Consider the following 21,544-nt stretch of genomic DNA (forward strand, 5'->3'; position numbering starts at 1 on the left):
TGAATAAGCCTGAATTCACATAATATTTAGCATTCTGAAGTGAATTAGTCAAGTAAGTAAACAAGTGTTTAGATATCTGAATAATGTCCTTAACATCAGTGGAACTTTTCCCTGACTAGTCATTTAGGTGTTTTTATCATCAGGCAAAAAATGTTACATTGAATTCTTAAATAACACTGTTTTGTAATTATACATCAAACATATACAGAGGGGTTTTATATAGTAGTACAGGAATGAAAGAAACCCAGAGAGAATGGAAACAAACTATTAGAAAACATTTAAGAATTTTTCCAGTTCATTGTTTCTTGAACCAAATAACTTTGGACACTTTCTTGAATTTTTCCTCTAGCAAATAAGCTAGGGAATCCTAATTGCTGTTATCTTGCGTAGAAATTTCTGTCTCTACAGTGGCTGTATTAAACAATATAATGATTTACAAAGTGTTGTCTATGTCAGATGCACTTCAAAGTGTTTATCAGTGTTTTAAATACTGCTACATTTGAAAATGTTGTAAATGCTATGGAAAATTAATTTCAGTTGTTATGAACAAGATAAGTCAAAATTACTGATCTGTTTCTTATTTCAGTGGGATAATATGAATAAAAAATACATGAAGAAATGGCAATTCTTTATCTTTTTCTTTTCTTTCATTTCAGCTGTATCTTGCGGCATTCCTGACTCCCCTGGCAATGGTTCAGTTATAGGTAATGAATTCACTTTGGGCAGTAGATTGATATATGAATGTAATGAGGGCTTCAAGCTAGAATCTAGTCAACAAGCAACTGCAGTGTGTCAAGAAGATGGATCATGGAGCAACAAAGGGAGGCCACCTGTTTGCAGATGTAAGTGGGCATGTATTTCTCAAGCATATTTCCCTTGAACTTTCTCATCTGCTAGTGATGTTTAGGTTTTCTGTGTATATATGCCCTGAACTTGCCATCAGGAAAATATAATCATTAAGTAAAGCAGAAGCCTATGCATTTGTTTAATAGAAAAAAAACCAAAACAACAAACCTTGTTTATATTCTTCAAAAAAACTGAATTAAAATTATTAGATAATTCAGTTTCATGTCTATTTTCTTCTTATGATTAATGTGCTTCTCCATTTTCACAGTAATGTTTCCAAGCACCAATTTATTTTAATATAGCTTCTAAATAAAAGCAAAAGCTATTTCTTAAAATACTGCTAGTGTAGATAATTAACCTGGATAGGAGTCCAGCAGCCCAAGCCTTTTCTCACTGAGGCCGCCCCTGCACTCCCCCCACCAACACCTTGACTCCTGCACCCAATACACTCAGTCACCTTTTCTGTAGAGATGGCTGTCTTGCTGTGATTCACTGTCACTCTTTTCTTCATACTTTCTGGACCAGTGAGTCTCATTATTATCCTCTGGACTATCTCCAGTTGGTGTACACCTTTGTTGAAGGACAGTGCCTAAAACTGTACAGAGCAGTTCCACAGAGTACATAAGAAAGATTATTCAAAAGCAGCAGTGACCACACAGACATGCTCTGAATTCAGAGCCATGTGCCAAGGGAAGGCAGTGCTCCAGTGTATTGAGCTGCACTTCATTCTCTCAGGAAAAAAAAAAAATGGACAAGCTACAGAAAACATAACTTGAATGGCTAATCAGAAAAAAGTATCAACAGATATTTTTTGGAGGGAAGATGCCAGTTAAACTAAATGGGCATTAAAAATACTGAATAAATGACATTGTATCTTCAGTGCAAAAAAACTCCAACAAAACTTGTGTTACTGAAATGATCAAACCTAGTCAGAGAGTGACTACCCAGTTAAACAAAGCACAACTTTCAAAACTAAAAGGGTTTGTTTAACATTTATAATAGCCTTACAAAATACATATAATTTTTTCTCTTATTTTTTCTTTTCTAAAAGTGTATTCATTTCGAAAAAGAATGCCATTATTTCTAAAGCCAGAAGTGTGAAATTAAAATGCTAGTAATCTACTTGACAATATTAAAGCCAATATTTTCAAAACATGTTGCTGTTCAGAGGCAGGAATGCATTACCCAAGGTTTCTTACTTGCAAAGTACAGAAAAGCTTAGATAATCTGCACAACAACCTGCTGTAAGGATAAATGTATATAGTTTCCAAAGATAGAAACATCTCAGACTTGATGAGCAGCAAACACAGCACAGAAAGGTAAATGGTAAATAAATGAGTCCGTTTTATCCCGAGGTATATTAAAATAAAGGTTGAAATCTGTGCAGTTTGTTTTGCAAGTTATCTCTGATAATAACTCCTGAAGCAGATGTTTAAATTTCTTTCTTCTCATTAAAAGTATTTAGATCAGATTTGAATCATGAGAAACGATCTGTGTTGGTCATACAGCAAGATACAGATGAATCATAGACATTGAGCTATTGAATTTAATTGCATGAAATACCAATCAACAGATTCCTATTAAAACATCTTAACTGAATGACAAAGCAACATGCTTCAGTTATGCTACATAGAGATCTCTAGCGCAAGGGGAAGGGAACTAGAGATAGCTATCCATATTGCTATTTGAAAGCCTTTATCAGGCAATAATTTAAACCAGGCCAGTACTTACTTTACAGTGACTATGTGGTTGTAACTTTACATATGAATACAGGACAGTATACAAAAACTTTCTGCTGAAACCTGTAAATTAGTACATTACTGGTGGTCAGAGAAGTGACTGTGATGCGCACTTCCGGAAAACATCCCTTCCAAAAGGTGTAGATATATCCAAGTAATCTGAATAATCAAACAACTTTAACTATAGATGAGTACTGGTGTTTGCATGATTTCTTCCTTACTGTATGCCATATAAACCATGTCTGCGACCTTTTACACCAACTGACATCATTCAGATAATGATTTAAAAGAAAGGATGTACAAGCATAACAACAGATTTAGGATTTTAAGATGTAACTATAGTTACCCGAGAAACACTCTTTTACATATCATCAGCATTTTTACATACCTGTAAAGTCATAAGTTTTCATCTTTCCAAGATTAAAAAAGAAAAAAAAAGAACAGTCTTTCGGGATTTTTTTTGTCTATCCAATTTCATCAGATACAATGTGAATTTGAATATTTTCTGCTATTATGGAAATACAGATGCTGGTTCTTGCAATGACAAGCTAAAAAAGGAAAAGAACAGAAATGAAATTTCCTTCCTCTCCTTTGTATGGTATAATGTCTTGCTCTTATTGTATGAAATTCCACCATTATAGCACAATTATTACATTTTATGGCTAATTATTGAAAATTATTTTTCTTATTATTAGTGACCTGCTTTCTTCAGAATGTTCAAGTGCAGAGAAGTAAGATCTTCCAAAACAGAGGCTGGAAGGTGGAAACAGAAAAGTACTTAGCTGTCAATGCAAAATTTAGATGTGCTGTCCCTAAATTCAATCGAGAGGTGAACTTGGATATCCAACTTATTTACTTAATGGAGAGATTCATGCTCAGGATAGTATCTGTAACTATACTGTAAAGAAACAAAAATATTTAGAAGTGTTGGTGAGGGTCAATCCATTCATAGAATCATAGAATCACAGAATAGTTAGGGTTGGAAAGGACCATAAGATCATCTAGTTCCAACACCTCCCCCCGCCCACCATGGGCAGGAACACCTCACACTAAACCATGTCACCCAAGGCTCTGTCCAGCCTGGCCTTGAACACCTCCAGGGATGGAGCATTCACAACTTCCCTGGGTAACCCATTCCAGTGCCTCACCATCCTTACAGTAAAATACTTCCTCCTTATATCTCATCTAAACTTCCCCTGTTTAACCCATTACCTCTTGTCCTAGCACTACAGTCCCTAATAAGTCCCTCCCCAGCATCCCTATAGAGCTCCTTCAGATACTGGAAGGCTGCTATGAGGTCTCCACGCAGCCTTCTCTTCTCCAGGCTGAGCAGCCCCACCTTCCTCAGCCTGTCTTCATACGGGAGGTGCTCCAGTCCCCTGATCATCCTTGTGTCCCTCCTCTGGACTCGCTCTAACAGTTCTATGCTGTTTTTTATGTTGAGGACACCAGAACTGCACACAGTACTCCAAGTGAGGTCTCACAAGAGCAGAGTAGAGGGGCAGGATCACCTCCTTCGACCTGCTGGTCACTCTCCTTTTGATGCAGCCCAGGATAGTTGGCTTTCTGGGCTGCGAGGGCACACTGCCCACTCCTGTTAAGCTTTTCATCGACCAACACCCCCAAGTCCTTCTCTGCAGGGCTGCTCTGAATCTCTTCTCTGCCCAACCTGTAGCTGTGCCTGGCATTGCTCTGACCCAGGTGTAGGACCTTGCACTTGTTATGGTTAAGCTTCATAAGGTCTGAGACACTTCTTTCGGCTTTTGCATTTTTTATTTATATTGTTAAATATTTTTCACCATGTTCTTGTTTACCTGTGTGTCTTTCTCCTTTTCCTGTGAAATTCCTCCAATTTGGAAATATATGTTTTTCAGTGTTCTAGAAGTGATTTCACTTTTTTCACCTAGTACAGGGTTTTTTGCTTTGGGTAAAAAATTTCAAAACTGATAGAAATGAGGACAGAAGTATTACAGTTTTGTGTGAACATCCTTGTGATTTGTACTATCTACACTTCATATGCTAAAAATGACAAGAATAATTCTCTTTTGGGGAGTCACTAAATATATTTTCTTAGGGTTTTTGATTTCTTGCTAGTTTGAGATGCTGACAGTCCCAGTGTTTGCACCAAGGAGAGTTTAAGTATGTATGATACTTTTAGAAGTACTGGGTGAATGTTAGCACATCATTTTTTATGAGTAAAGCATCACTTTTTATGACAAAGCAGAGCAAAATGTTCTCTGGACCAGCAGGAGACATTCCTTTAATGCAGGTGTGTTTTCATGCTAGAAAATATCTAATGCAAATTCTTAATATTATAATTATGAATAATGCTTAGTTTTAGAAATTTGATAGACATGTAGTAAAAAAGATGTACAGACACTTGACCACTTTAAATTAATGGAAATATAACCTTTTTTATTCCATAGGAAATTTGCATGCCTAAAGCTGCTTTAAGAAATATACAGAAAAGAGTATTAAAGTAGGATCTGGTTAATGAAAGCAGAACTTCCAGTTGCATGCACTGTCTGTGCTTTTTGACCAGATCTAAGGAACTAATTTAAACTATTGTGTGAGAGGGTAAAAAAACACAATGACAGCAAATGTTATGATTTATGTCCATGTTTCTGTTCCTGAGATCAGGAGACTGAGTGTGTTGCAAGATCACAGTGGCTTTTTTTTTTATTTCCCTGATTATGCCAAGGTAGCCTACCGGTTCTCTAAAACCAAGTAACATATTTTGTGAACCAAGAGTATGAATGTATACAATATTATACTATATTTCCATATAAGGACATCTACAATGTGCCCATATAGGTCATACTCCATGTGTTCGTGCTGAGACCTGCACCAGCATATGTATATTAACACAAATACTGCTGAAATACGATAACTTATAGCCTCAATTCTCACTTGCTTTTCTTTTTATAGAAGTAAATGGGTGCATAACCTAGGAAATTGAGTTTGTGGTTAATTAATTTTTGTAAGATTTTAGTTGTCTGGGATGGTCCCCATAATGGCATAACTATTGCTGTTTCCCATTGCACCTTTAATGTACTTGTTCAGAGATTTAAATTGGTTCCTTCATTGGGTTATGTAATTTCTCTGATATCAAACATTTTAAAGAGCAGCTAATGTTACCTTTGCAAAATACGCATATTGCAGATTTTATTGTAGATATCTTCAGAAGCTCTGGCGTGCTGAGCTGTAACTGTGGTGGTTCAGACACTGATTGGAAAATAGTTAGAAATCTTATAAGATTTTTAATAGTTTCCAATATGCCTGTACAATGACTAGTTATAGAACTATGAATTGTAAGTAGTTCTGGAAGAAAGCCTCAGTCGTATTGCAAATGCAAAAGGGAATTTGTCAATATAATAAGGCAAAGATTCAGCACCAGCTCATCATAGATATTGTGCAACTGCTGGGGTTTTTATTTGCTAGTATATTTAGAACACTGTACCAAATAATTCTCCTAATGTTTTCTTTAATAAATCTTAAATATATTGAATGACAAAAAGCACTTTTTTTTCTTTTGTTATTCTGTAGTTTCGTTTGTAGCTTTTTTTTTTTTGTTTTCTACTAGCATACTGAAGCTATCAACTTGCTAAGGCGATCCTATTTTGTTCCTGCATTCTGCGGTGTATGGGATTATTTGGTTTCCTACTGTCTTCTTATTGTCCTAATGCTTAGGAATTTAAACCACACTAATATCTCAAGCATAATATACAACTTGACCTTAATCTTCCTTTTTTTTAAACTAATAATGAATTTAGTCAAAAGGGTATATTTGAACAATATAGTTCTCATTATTGTTTTATAAATTCAACAATACAGTAAGAGAAAAATGCTCTTTCCCTTTCCTTATGGCTGTTTAACTACCTGCTGAAAATGGCAACTAAGTATCAGATGGCATTACACTTCCAATTAAGTTTAGCAAGTTCCTGTAATTGAGATATTTTTCCATCATATATGTTGTATTTGTCTTTTTTCTCCCTGGAAACAAGAATTACATTCAGAGTCACAATATTTAAGATATTCCTGGAATAGCGTAAGATGTACTTTTTTTGCTTAGTAAACAATAAGAAAAGATAAGCAAAGGCTTGTAGACAGAAGGACAACTCAATATGAGGGTAGAGTCAGTCTTCTGGTATTGAGACTCTAGGAATTCAGCCTGTTTATTTTGGCAACCTGGAGAAAAGGATAGAATGAACCCTTATCAAGTTTGCTGATGATATGAAGTGGGGGGGAGAGTACCGATACCCCTGAAGGCTGTGCTGTCATTCAGTGCAACCTTGTGTAATGGATGGGAACCTAGCTGAGAGTTGTTTCGTTCTCATGACTGAGAGACATAACAAAGTATGTTTTTGTCACCATGGATTTGGTAGAGTATATATGTTCATGGTGACTTTGTCAGAAAGAGGCAGGAAAGCTTAGGTGTGCAGCTCTTCTACGACCTTCATACTTGGTCATACTAGAGCTCCCGGCCAATGCTCTTGGTGTGGACAACAGTCAGTTCATGAGAAACTGCATGGCCCCGCAAGTAAACAATTACAGATCTCCCATAAAGCTGGCTGTTTTCCTAAGGGTATAAATACAGGACCCTCTTGTGGCCAAATCCAAAGCCTCACCTGTGAGTGGACACAGTGCATGGGAATTTTCCCAGTTATCTGAGACTCCTGGCATTGGCTGCTATGGGGCTTCCCAGCTTGAAGTGTGGGCGTGGATGATGATTCAGTGGTAATTGGTGATGTATTTCTTTTTGATCTCTGTTCTCTCTATGCAGTAATGATTTGATGCATTGCTAATTTTTCTCTGTACTTATATATATATATGTTATTTGCTTTCTTGTGCTTATTTACTATATATGGAGAGATATATACCTGATTCACGTTAGTGTGATTGTTTGCTTTAATGTGCATATTTGCTTTAGTGTGCAGTTTAATAAACTGCATATTATACCACTAGCATTAATGGTTTTGTGCCATACCCTGCCTGTCAGCAGAACACCTTGATAGGTTGCAGAACTGGGTGGAGAGAAACCTAATGAGGTTCAACAGGGGCAAGTGTAGGGTGCTGCACCTGGGGAGGAAGAACCCCAAATACCAGTGCAGGTTGGGAGCTGACCTACTAGAGAGCAGTTCAGCTGAGAAGGACGTTGGAGTATTGGTGGATAATAAGCTGACTATGAGGCAGGAGTGTGCCCTTGTGGCCAGGAGGCCAGTAGTATCCTGGGGTGCATCAGGAGGAGTGTGACCAGCAGCTCAAGGAAGGTGATCCTGCCCCTCTACTTGACCGTAGCGAGACCACATCTGGAGCACTGGGCTCTTTCAGTAAAAGACAGGGAGCTACTTGAGAGGGTCCAGTAGAGAGGCCACAAGGGTGATCAGGGGTTTGGAGCATCTCTTTTATGAGGGATTGTGGGAACAGGGCCTGTTTAATCTAGAAAAGGCTGAGAGGGAATCTCATTAATGGATAAAAATATCTCAAGGGTGAGTGCCTGGAGGATGGTGCTAGACTCCTTTCAGTGGTGCCTAGTGACAGGACAAGGAGCAATGGCCATAGACTGAAACACCCTCAACATGAGGAAGAACTTCTTCATTTTGAGGATGGCAGAGTACTGGAACACGCTGCCCAGGGAAGTTGTGGCATCTCCCTCTGGAGATACTCAAAACCCGTCTGGATGTGTTACTGTGTAGCCTGCGCTGGGTGGCCTTACCTTGGCAGGGGTTTGGACTAGATGATCCTCAGAGGTTCCTTCCAACCCTAATGATTCCGCTAATCTGTAAATCTGTATATTGATAGTGCAGTGTGTTTGTTGACCGAAAAAGCAATTAAATAGGATAACAAAATTACAAAGAATTAATCATTGTTAAGAGTTTAAAAGCTGAGCACATTACTGCACAAATTCTTGTTAGATTTTAGTTGATGTAGTTGAACATATCTTGTTTTATTTTTTTGGTTATTGCCAATGTTTGTGTAGTAAACATTTTGCTTAGTGTCTTTTTGCCCAAGTCTTGAGTAGCAAATATACCTGGGCTCATAGAGCAACTAATTTTTTGTCTTTTTTTTATGGTAGGTATATGTCATTATGAATTCCCTGCTTTTGGGTCTATTCAGAATTATCAGTATATGGAGATTGTCATGTCATTAAAATAGGTAATCTTAATCACAATTTCAAATTACAATTATGTTTACTGACCTATGGTCAGAAACCTGTGGGGGTTTTTTGTAAAGCAATATTTTTCATACATTTCTGTATCAAAGTACCTGGAGAAAAGAGAGAACATGTTCCCATCTGTGAGATACTGAGATCATCCCTTACAGAGTTTCATGTAAATAGCAATTTAAATAGTGCCCAACCCATAGTTTGCAAGAGAGAGACTGAGAGAAGCAAATTGATGCACTCATTCATAAACCATGTGCACAAAATCAAGCATCTGTTAATACGTTTTTTTGTTGCTGTTGTTTCTTGAAGGATGGGGAAAATAATCAGTCTCTGTAAAATTAAAATTTTTCAAGCAACAGTTTTAGTTGATTACATCAATGCCGTCTGGAAGTATATTCTGTACTCAGTAACATCTTCAATTACAAATTGCACAATCATGTATCAGAATCCGACAGTTGTTTGTAAAGTGTACTTGCAACAAGATTCTAAGTATATTTATAGCTAAAGAAAGAAGAAATTATTTACTAACCTCAGTATGGAGAGTGGTTATTTGCATAGCCTGAAATAGCTGAGCCTTGTATCTCCAAGTGTCTGAAGTTCTCCCCTATGGTTAAGACTAAAAGTTTTACTTTTAAACCAAATAAGAAGCTTGCTTTCATCTTTGAAAGAATCAGTTAAAATATTGCTTGAAAGTAGAAGTGATAAAAACATTACATTTAGGGGTATTAAGAACATTTTGTGTTTTCTTACAGGCCTATATAAATTTCACTGCAAGGTATAAATTGAAGCACTTTGATATGCTTCTTCTATTTAACAACAAATATGAGAAAAACTGTTTCTTGGTTAATAATTTGTAATCTTTGAGTAGCTGTGAAGCACAGTTTAATATCAGTGTCAAATTAAATTATATTAGGGAGTAGGGAGTACTCCTTTAACCTGGGAAACTGTTCATCACTAGTCAGAATATTCTTATAAAGGCCAAAGTGAAGAACTGTTATGTTTCAGAGTGACTATATGTTGGCAGTCCTTCCTAAGATATACTGAAAAAAAATCTAAGAAAATAATCTACAAATTCAACTCAATATAACCTTATATCTGGCTTTTGAAGTTCTTCAGATGATTTTCCCTTCATAAATTCTTGTACATCTTCACAGGTACATTGTGTGGTGCCCGTTCTGTGTTTCCTGTATGCTAGAATTTACCATGATTAAGATAACTGTTGGAAAAGGTAGATGTATAATTCCAGTATTATCAAGGGTATTCTGAAAAGTGGTGGATATCTAAATTTTAACAGGATTTTTGCTTCTATCATTTTCCCTGTAATTCAGTGTCTGAAATAGTCTCTTTAATCACACATTCATACTTGTGATAAAATCACTTTATACCTCTCAGACAGCATAAATCCTGCAGATCATGTAACTTTTTTCATCAACTTATTCATCCTTTCTGTAGTAGAATGGTGTAAATTTATTATAAGGTTTTGTGGTTTAAGCACTAAACCACAATATAAGGTAAATGAGAATCAAACTCTTCTTATTTCTTCATTATAGTTTGAGGTTTTTACACACTTTCTCCTAATAGCTTTTGACTTACACTAAATAGTGTAGTTATATTAGTATATTTTACAAAATATCAGAGGTAATGATTCCTAAGTATACCAAATATTTACAAAATGTATCGCCTCTTTTTAGCAAAATATAAGGAAAACAAATGAGAAACTAAATTTCTCTTACCTGTTTGTGTTTCTTTGGAAAATATAGCTTTTGTAAGTGTTGCTGGGGCAGTAGTTTCTTCTAAAGCATTCTTGGGATATAAGCAGACACTAACTCATTCCGACTTCTTCTATAGCAGGGAAATTCTGAACTACAAATATGGAATAAGAAAACAAATAAAGATATTTTTAAATAATCATAAATATTTTTATAAAACTAGTCAAATCTTTACAGAGACATAGGCACATCAAGAATTCATGTCATTGTGAATGCTGTAAATAGTTTGTGCATATTATCTTGAATTGCATTGTATCAGATTGAAACTGAAAAATATTTCAAAATACTGTATGTGGTAAGCCTTGTGAAAAATATAAACTAAAGATCTTGTCTACTGGCATCTTTATGTTTTTGCATCAGATATTCTAAACTGTAATATAATAATTTTTCTGAATATCCACAATATACCATTACTAATCTTTATAATAATTAGTATTTTAAAGTGTATTAGCAGCTTTTATGTCAGCCTGTTAAAGCTTGTTAGAGCTATTCTAAAGTGTCATGGATTAGAAAATAAAGCATCATATGAGCCTTTGCAAAAATGACACAGCATTATTTGCTTTTCCTTTTACATTATCTGTAGGTCTGTGATGTGTTTTGTCTCTGAAAATTTTAAGTAAATTGCATTAGATAACATAACTCTGTGTCATTGTTCTACTGCGTTTCACTAAATTAAAATAAGCTACCAACTGCTTCTCAATTTGTAATGCTCATTGTATGATGTTCGTTATTTTTCCTGGAACTTGTATTTTAAGAATGCATATGGTATGGTCAATTATATATTGCAAAACTTCTACCAGTAAGGCAAGACATACATCTATGAATAAACTTGGGAGTAGAATGCTAATATTTGTCTTTTCTTCACAGCTGTAACTTGCCCCAGCATAGAGACTCTGGTCTCAGAACATGTTGTCTGGAGACTGATTTATGGGTCACTGAATGAGTATGGAGCTCAAGTCATGCTCAGCTGCAGTCCTGGATATTATTTATTGGGCCGAAGACTCATACAGTGTAGGACTAATGGAACCTGGAGTGTAGGCAATGAAAGGCCAAGCTGTAAGGGTAAGAAACATACTTGTTTACAGAATATCCTGTGCTTCTTAATGCATATATTTTATTTTATAAATATCAAAGCTTTTTAAGCAATATTCTGCCATCAGTGTCCTACTTCTAAGCAAATTTTCATTAACTTGTTGAAATTAATTGATTCAAACTCTTTATGTGTAAAATACAACATACTTCTTACAAGAAGTATGAAGTCTTAATGAATCCACATGCCCCATTCTTTTTCCAGTGTGTTATTTGCTTTGGTTGGGGTGGATATTTGGCACAGCAGCTAGTTGTGCTGCCCTTAAAGCAGGAACTTTTCCTACATTAGAGTAGTACTTAAATAGGTACTCTATTTCAGTTCCAGGGCAGCACAGAAGATCCCTGTATCTGAAGGAAAATAGGCAACTGACAGGCCTAGCATACTAAGCAGAACTGAAAACAAAACTCTAGGCGCTCAAATTTTCTGAGTAGTACGTAACTTCAGTGAGCTATTCAAGTGGAGTGTCTCATCCTGAAAGAGTTGATTTCTTTTCTTTTTAGAGAGTGACTTTTTTTCCAAAATTCAGTGAAGTTTCTGATGTTAGGTGAAGTTTTTAATGTTAGAAGATATTTGTGAATGGGTATTCTGAAACATGCTAATTCAATAAGAGAACTTTATGGCAGCACTGTAGAAAAAAAAAATCTTGGAATCAGGTGCACAGCTTAGTAAATTATACCTTCTGGTCTTTTTAATAAAAGAGAACAGTATCATTCTGCTCTGTCAAACTCTGCTAAGGCTTCAGACATGTCAATTATACCTTCTGATAAACGGTACCAGAATATTTTGTATGGTTCTATGATGCTGATATCAGAATGAACATAAACAGCAATAGCTTTTCTTATTCCAAATAAATGGTGGAGCAGAGCCTTCAGTATGATATACACATAGTGACAAACAGAAGACAAAATTTATTTGCTCAAATGCAAGCAATAAAATTAAATTAAATACAATGCAGTTATGAGACAAATTACACTATCTAAGCTGGTAGATACTAAAAACAACATGGAGTAGAATCTCAGCCTTCTTCAACAGCACCTGGAGGCTTGAAAAAACACCCAAAGTCATCTCAAAAGGTACTGAATCACTCCCAAGGGTGATTCAAGTATAAATTCACACAGTCTGTTACTGGGAAGTATGTGGCTGCAAACCTAAGGCATAGAAGTTATAGAAGCGGTATTAGAGAATTCTGTTAGTATTAGAAAAAAAAAAAAAAAACAAGAGAAAAGGGAACAATGAAGAACAATCTACACCATTTAACTGAAAATAATTTAAACCAATATTTATTTTCTAGAAAAAAAAATTAAGATATTTTTAGAACAAGGCTGAAAGCTCTACCTGTAACAGCAATCAATACAATGCATGTATACATTGGAGAAACATCAATTTGATAGGTGGACGACTTGGTGGATAAAGAGCTGGCTTGATGCAAAGAGTTGTGGTCAATGGCTCAGTGTCGAGCTGGAGACGAGTGGTGTCCGTCAGGGATCGGTGTTGGGACCAGTCTTGTTCAACATCTTTGTCGCTGACATGGACAGTGGGATTGAGTGCGCCCTCAGCAAGTTTGCTGATGACACCAAGCTGTGTGGTTCGGTTGATATGCTGGAGGGAAGGAATGCCATCCAGAGGGACCTTGACACACTTGTGAGGTGGGCTGAGGCCAGCCTTACAAAGTTTAACCATGCCAAGTGCAAGGTCCTACACCTGGGTCGGGGCAATCCCAGGAACAGCTACAGGTTGGGCAGAGAAGAGATTCAGAGCAGCCCTGCAGAGAAGGACTTGGGGGTGTTGGTTGATGAGAAAATGAGCATGAGCCAGCTCCAGCGTGTGCTCGAAGCCCAGAAAGCCAACCATATCCTGGGCTGCATCAAAAGGAGCATGATATAAAAAGGACATGGAACTGTTGGAATAAGTCCAGAGGAGGGCCACGAGGATGATCAGGGGGCTGGAGCACCTCCTGTATTAAGACAGGCTGAGGAAGTTGGGGCTGTTCAGCCTGGAGAAGGAAAGGCTGCGTAGAGACCTCATAGCAGCCTTCCAGTATCTGAAGGAGGCCTATAGGGATGCTGGGGAGGGACTCCTCATTAGGGACTGTAGTGATAGGACAAGAGGTAATGAGTTAAACAGGGGAAGTTTAGATGAGATATAAGGAGGAAGTATTTTACTGTAAGGATGGTGAGGCACTGGAATATGTTGCCCAGGGAAGTTTTGAATGCTCCATCCCTGGTGGTATTCAAGGCCAGGTTGGACAGAGTCTTGGGTGACATGGTTTAGTGTGAGGTGTCCCTGCCCATGGCAGGGGGGTTGGAACTAGATGATCTTAAGGTCCTTTCCAGCCCTAACTGTTCTATGCTTCTATACATGTAAGCAGTGTATTTGATCTTATCTAAATGATGATGGGGTGTGGAATTATGTTGGTTCTGGTTTACTCCAGTAGTTTTGTTCAGAGAAAATTTTCTTTCTGAAAAATACTCAGTTGGAAATATAAGGTGACTATTTTATATCTCTTATAAACTATTGATATTTTTACCAGTTTTCTTTTCATATTTAAATTTAGAGGGTGGAGGTTTTTTTCTGTTAACTGCAGTTGTGCCCCTTTTAAGCACAGATGGTAAAAAAAAAACAGGTTTTTGTTTGCTGCCTAATATGCAGGTACTGTTCAGCAGCTGAGAAGTTTTTGAAAAGCTAGTTCTTGACCAGCTTCTACAATTACAGAATTTTTATGGAAGTAGTAAAAGGGGTGACCCACATGCGATGCTTTTAACGAAAAGCAAAGCATTAGGTAGATAGATACAGAAACTCAGGGATTTGCTGATTGAAAATACATTAGTTTATTCATAAGACAGGTACATTATTTTTCATTCTGATAGAGGACTGATTAGGATTGAATTATGGCAAACTTCGTTCTCCAAGAGATGTTCAGTAATATTTCCTCTGGATATAGATCATTAGTATCCAGAAATGCACTGTAGAGGATTTTGAGGAGCCTACTGTTTACTTTCTTTCTGTCATACACATGCTAAGGATAGGATATATAGAGTCTGTTTATATATCTAAAGCAGCAGGAAAGCTAATTGAAACACTGATGGTAAGGCATTAAGATTATCAATATGTACTTGCAAGTAGTATTTCTAAAGAAATTGTAAAACATCAAACTGAGGGGGTTCAGGATTGAGAGAGACCTAGCTAGTAAATTTATTTTACTTGGTTAAGAGTATGCTGAACAGCTGCCTAACTTGTCAGGTGGCTCATCATTCAGGTAGTTTAATTATTTTTAACTTGAATGATTGTAATTAAAAATAATAAAGCATTTGTAATGTGTTTAGAACAATTCATTCCATTGCATTTTAGGAAAATAATTTGATTTTTAAATATATGCATAAGTTTAATATTCAGCATTAGCATTAGAAGTTGCAGCATTAGGCTACTCCACAAATTATGTTAGTGTGACTTCACTGTAGTCTAAATGAGTTTTATTCACCTCTGAATACCTTATGCATAAGAAACTTTGATCACATATATTCTGATTATTACTGACTTAATCACACAGTGGCATGTACTTTATTTTGTCCAACTTCTACCCAATTCCATGTTGTTTTCTATAATGAACTTTTAAAAATATTGAGGAATGTGGCCTTGAGTTTTCAGATAGGAAATTCAGTCGTGATTAACGCGTTCTAAAAGTAATCCCGTGAATTATGCTAACATAAAATGTAAGTGAAGCTTTGAAGGCATTGTTCTGGATCTTAAATTACAATGTTATTGATATATTCTTCTAGAAACAGAAGACATGATAGTACAGTTTAAATTAAATTAGAGTTCGATACATTCTTAAAAGTTATTTTTTTATTCAGTGTCTATAATAGCAGCACAGCTGATGCTACTGAATTATTCTGTGATAACAGGTCAAGTCTAGAAAAAACAGAATACTTATATTTTTGGCAAGTAGACTACCATATATGTTATATGATCATGAACTGTGGTGGGGAATGAGAAAAAAAGATTGTTCATAACAATTCAGAGTACTACATGTTAAAAAAAGATAATATATTTAAACAGATATTACAATTAAAATGGCCAGGGAAGGTATATTTGAAGAGTAGTCAGGAGTATGCACATGTGGGAAACAACCTCAGCTGTCCCAGACATTATTGTTATTCACTTGTTTTGGAACTGCAAATACAGATTGTGTTTGAAGATGCTGTCAAGATCATAGAATCATAGAATCATAGAATCGTTAGGTTTGGAAAGGACCTTAAGATCATCTAGTTCAAACCCCCCTGCCATGGGCAGGGACACCTCACGCTAAACCATATCACCCAAGGCCTCGTCCAACCTGGTCTTGAACACTGCCAGGGATGGAGCATTCACAACCTCCCTGGGCAACCTATTCCAGTGCCTCACCACCCTAACAGGAAAGAATTTCCTTCTTATATCCAACCTAAACTTCTCCTGTTTAAGTTTTAACCCATTACCCCTTGTCCTATCACTACAGTCTCTAATGAAGAGTCCCTCTCCAGCATCCCTATAGCCCCCCTTCGGGTACTGGAAGGCTGCCATGAGGTCTCCACGCAGCCTTTTCTTCTTCAGGCTGAACAGCCCCAACTTCCTCAGCCTGTCTTCATACGGGAGGTGCTCGAGTCCCCTGATCATCCTCGTGGCCCTTCTCTGGACTTGTTCCAACAGTTCCATGTCCTTTTTATGTTGAGGACACCAGAACTGCACACAGTACTCCAGGTGAGGTCTCATGAGAGCAGAGTGGAGGGGCAGGATCACCTCCTTTGACCTGCTGGTCACGCTCCTTTTGATGCAGCCCACGATACGGTTGGCTTTCTGGGCTTTGAGTGCACACTGAAGCCGGCTCGTGTTCATTTTCTCATCAACCAATACCCCCAAGTCCTTCTCCGCAGGGCTGCTCTGAATCTCCTCTCTGCCCAACCTGTAGCTGTGCCTGGGATTGCTCCGATCCAGGTGTAGGACCTTGCACTTAGCATGGTTAAACTTCATGAAGTTGGCATCAGCCCACCTCACAAGCATGTCAAGGTCCCTCTGGATGGCATTCCTTCCCTCCAGCATATCAACCAAACCACACAGCTTGGTGTCATTGGCAAACTTGCTGAGGGCACACTCAGTCCCACTGTCCATGTCATCGACAAAGATGTTAAACAAGACCGGTCCCAACACCGATCCCTGAGGGATGCCACTTGTTACTGTTCTCCAGCTGGACATTGGGACATTGACCACAACTCTTTGTGTGTGGCCATCCAGCCAATTCTTTATCTACCGAGTGGTCCATCCATCAAATTGATGTCTCTCCAATTTAGAGACAAGGATGTCATGTGGGACAGTGTCAAAGGCTTTACACAAGTCCAGGTAGATGACATCAACTGCTCTACCCCTGTCCATCAGTTCTGTAGCCCCATCATAGAAGGCCACCAAATTGGTCAGGCAGGATTTCCCCTTAGTGAAGCCATGCTGGCTGTCACCAAGCACCTTGTTGTTTTTCATGTGCTTAGCATGCCTTCCAGGAGAATCTGTGCCAAGATTTCACCAGGCATGGAGGTGAGACTGACTGGTCTGTAATTCCCCGGGTCATCCATTTTCCCCTTCTTGAAAATGGGGGTTATATTTCCCTTTTTCCAGTCATCGGGAACTTCACCTGACTGCCATGATTTCTCAAATATGATGCCCAGCGGCTTCGCAACTTCATTCTCCAGCTCCTTCAGGACCCATGGATGGATCTCATCAGGACCCATGGATGGATCTCATCAGGACCCATGGACTTGTGCACGTTCAGATTTTTACAATGGTCTCAAACCAGTTCCTCTCTTACAGTGGGCGCAAGGTCTTCATTCTCACAGTCCCTGCATCTGCCTTCCAAGACTTCAAATTTAGAACATGTGTTGCCAAATCAAGCATAATTTTAAACCCTTACTGTGAACTACAATTCTTACATTTATTACTTTTAAATATTAAAATTTAATTATTTTAAATATTTAAAGATTTTAAATTTAAACAATTTTAGAAAATGTTGAGGTGGGACGTTGTCTTCCAGTCTGAGAAATAATGAAAAATATTTTCATACTTCAGTTTTTTTCTGTTGTTCATTTTTTTTATCTAGTTATCTCCTGTGGTGGTCTTCCATCTCCACCAAATGGAAATAAGATTGGAACCTTAACAGTGTATGGAGCTACTGCAATATTCACCTGCAACACAGGATACACATTAGTTGGTTCCCATGTGAGAGAATGCTTGGCAAATGGTCTCTGGAGTGGTACTGAAACCCAATGCCTAGGTAAGAAAAAATGTAGTATCAAGTACTAGAATTCAGCTCTTACCATTCAACAACATTTCAAAATAAATTAAAAAGAAAGGTATTGTAAATATAGAAATATTGCATACTGCATACGATTTTATACTACTCTACTAGCATATAACTTTTTATTAGAAATTCAATTATATTTGATGCTGTTGGAATGCTTTTTTGGACCAGAAGGGTGTTTCAAGTGGTTCAGTTCATTGTCCACATTTACAATACTTTGATTTGCTTTGTAAAACAGTCACAGAGTGTGTGATGAAACTAAGCTGGAAGATGAGCTTCAGTTCAGAAGTATTTCTGATGCATACCAACTACTAATGCTCTTTCAGCATACTGAGCATTCAGTCAAGGGAAATAGACAAGAGACAGCACAAAGTAAAACAAAAGTAACACCCTTTAGCTTGGACTGTAGGTTCTCACTTGGTTTTTCTATCCTCATTTTACATATTTCCTTCTTGCCTCTCAGCTGAATGTACTCAGTCACTATCAGGAAAGGAGGAATCTCTTTTTTCCGGAGTTCAGCCTCACTTGAAAAGCAGCTTTCTTCTATGCTGCCTATCTATATGCTTTTAGTAGAACACATAGTATTCCATGTTTATCTAGTACATTTTAAACAAAATAGATTGACCACGTATCATATGCAAGAATTTAATTGTTATACAAAGAAAACAATTGATTTAAAAAAAACACCAACAAACAGAGCAACCAGAGTAGCTAGTATATCAATATCCAGAATAATCCATCTTCCTGATCTTTTTTCAGCAATGAAACAGTAAAAGCATTGTTTTATAAGGAAGTGGTAGCCATAAAATGAATTGTCAGAAATTATTCTCTATCCAGAACTCACTTTTTGTAAAATTTTAAGCTAGGCTAGAGGATTGCTTGACTAATTAGATAGACATCTAGCAGTAACATTTGAATTAAAGCTTTTAAATAAATTATGCTGATTATTTTCTTAGAAAATGCTTTCTCCTCCCATTCTGTAGAAACACGAAATTTTTAAAAGTATATTAGCACAACAATTCTGCATGTGAAAAATAAAATGACAGTTATCTCCTCTGACCTTGCTATTTGCAAAACATCACATTGAAAGAATCCCTGATGGTGTCAGTTCCATAAAGCAAGTCATAATGAACATGATATGTGCATTTACAATAAGTCAGTGTCAATATGCATCTGTGAGAAGGAACTTTTAATATACCTAAAGAACTGATAATGAAAGGTTGCTAAGCATTCTTAGACACTTGAACCCTTTCTTAAATTTCTCAATGTTAATGGTGTTAGTGTCTTTCAATGTTCAGATAAACAGATATGAGATCTTTTGTATATGAGGTTGCTGGTGCTCATTACCTTATAGATATAAGTGGTAATTAGGTACTCTGCTGTTTTGCCTGAAATTTCTAAGCAAAGGTAATTCATAGTACCATCATCAATGGTATTTGCAATTACTGAACTTTAAGTTCATGCTTTCACCAAGGTCCAGAAACAAAATAAATGGCTACAGTTTCCCTGAGCAAAACATAAGACAATCAGAGCTGCATTTTAAAACACAGAATCATTCCCCTGGTAGAATATTCTATTAAAGGGAAAGAATATCTGCATCACAGTAACCGGGTGTGATGGGACCACATACCAACTCAATCATGTCTTAAAAAAAACAATTTTCAAGTATCATGAATTTCATCTTAAAAGGTTATTAAGGAAGAAGAAAAGCAAGTATCATTAGAAAAACGTGATTTTTACCAGAGTATTAGTGACAACAACCTGCATTTCTGGACATCTTTAATACCTGAAAATACTTTGAGAAAATATTTTGAAACAGGTTGCAAGCCACAAAACAGTAATGCACTAACAGACAAAAGCATGATAATCTAACTGGTGAAAAAGAATTGACTTATTAACTCTATTCTTCCTCTGAATAGAATGTACAATTTGATGGGGTATAGGTGAAATACAGAGATGTGGGAGTCTTCTCTCTGAGACAGGGATAAAATCTCAGTCCTTGTGTCCTACTTGCCATGATGATTGCCTTTTCCTCTTTCAATCCAGATACTAGGCTCCATCAGCAAGGAAAATGAAGGCAGAATCTTTAAGAAAAAAAAAAAAAGCATGAGATCATGTAATACAGACCTGAATTAAGATTTTATAACCTTTAATCATGTATTTCTGATTGATTCCTTCATTTTGCAACAGTAATGTTTGTATTACATTTTTTTGTGAGTATTGTTTTACTATTTTTGTGAAATATATTCTTGTCATCTCTTACAATACAGAGTGGTCAGAAGCAGTGAGTATTATCTCAGAGCTAACCTAGCTTCTAAATGGCAGTCCATTATTAGTGAGTTCCCAGCAGGATGTAGCTGTTTCTTGCAAATGTTGTCAACAGGAAAAACACTTCTCTGGTTTGATATATTTTCAATTCCATACACGTTATTTTACAGTTCAAAATATGCTGTATTAAGAATGATGTCATTTTGATGTAGGAAATAATGGCATAAATGGAGTATTCTTTAATTATTACTTGTTTTGATATTTAGAGCAGTAAAGGAGTAAAATAAATCTTCTTTTACTTATGGAAAAGAAATCCACTGAGATGCTGGTTAGAATGCTATGCTGCAGCATTACTTTTTCACACACATAAGTTCATCGATTCCACAGTGGAACTATATAAGAGGTTCACATATAAAGATGCATCAGCTTCCTACTGGTGTTAGGTTATCCTGGACTAATGCTGACTGACTTTTAAAAGACGTTACAAATGCAACTGTGAAGATCCAACAGACCCAAGACTGTATGTGTAGGAGTATTTTCCTCAGCCCTTTCTCTGTTGCAAACATGCAAGCTGTGTTTACCCCTCAGGCTTCTGCAGTGTGTTATATACCATTCATTGCTAGTGTAGTGGCTTGACACCTGCATTTGATTATTTCAAACATAAAGATATGTGTTAGCATTCATTCATTTTAACTAACCTGAAATACCACTTCGTCATCTGATCAATAGTAATAGTATTTAGTACTTATGTATTACTTTCATCTGCCAACATAGAAAAACTAAATAATACACAAATCTCAGTGCATTCTGTTTGTATTATAACTCTTACCCATGAATGGCCAAAAAAAGAATTATCTTCTATACTGACTACTGAGAAATATACTTTACCCCTGAACACTCCAGAAGATTAACTGTCTACAGTAGCCATAAGTGTAGATTCAAATAGAGATGTAAAAGAGCTGGTAAGTACAGGACCTACATAGTTAACAATACCAGTTTCTTCTTGAAGTCAGCTTAAAATCTGCACACAGTGAAGCTTTTGACTCTTTGCAAAATGGTAATAGATTTACTTGATATCATAGTTAGGGAAGGCTGTCTCTATATACAGCTTGAATTTCATTTAAATGAAGTCATCCTTTTCTTCTCCAGGAGTGATTTGCTGTTAGATTTTGTCTGTTTCTTTCCTTTTTTTTTTTTTTTAATAATGCTTTGAAATTGGTCTCCATTACTATTATTTTATCTCCTTGGTCATATCTAAAACTTTCTTTTTTTCCACCTATCTGCATTTTAAACAGTTTCAATAGATCTTTTCCCACTTGGAATGCACACAGGACCGCTTGCAGGAAC

General features: G+C 36.8%; 1 protein-coding gene across 2 annotated transcripts in view; it reads left to right on the forward strand.

Moving 5' to 3' along the window:
• Window positions 1-21,544, forward strand: part of CSMD1 (CUB and Sushi multiple domains 1) — a 1,153,012-nt gene that overhangs the window by 1,072,459 nt on the left and 59,009 nt on the right. For both annotated transcript variants that reach the window (XM_062626215.1, XM_062626216.1), the window contains exons 50-52: window positions 657-842; window positions 11,388-11,582; window positions 17,729-17,902. In XM_062626215.1, the coding sequence (XP_062482199.1) occupies window positions 657-842; window positions 11,388-11,582; window positions 17,729-17,902 (555 nt within the window). The remainder of the gene's footprint in view (window positions 1-656; window positions 843-11,387; window positions 11,583-17,728; window positions 17,903-21,544) is intronic.

The sequence above is a fragment of the Pezoporus occidentalis genome, unplaced genomic scaffold (assembly GCF_034315485.1).
Source record: "Pezoporus occidentalis ecotype Australia unplaced genomic scaffold, CSIRO_AGI_Poc_V1 ctg29, whole genome shotgun sequence".
In the NCBI taxonomy this organism is placed as follows: domain Eukaryota; kingdom Metazoa; phylum Chordata; class Aves; order Psittaciformes; family Psittacidae; genus Pezoporus; species Pezoporus occidentalis.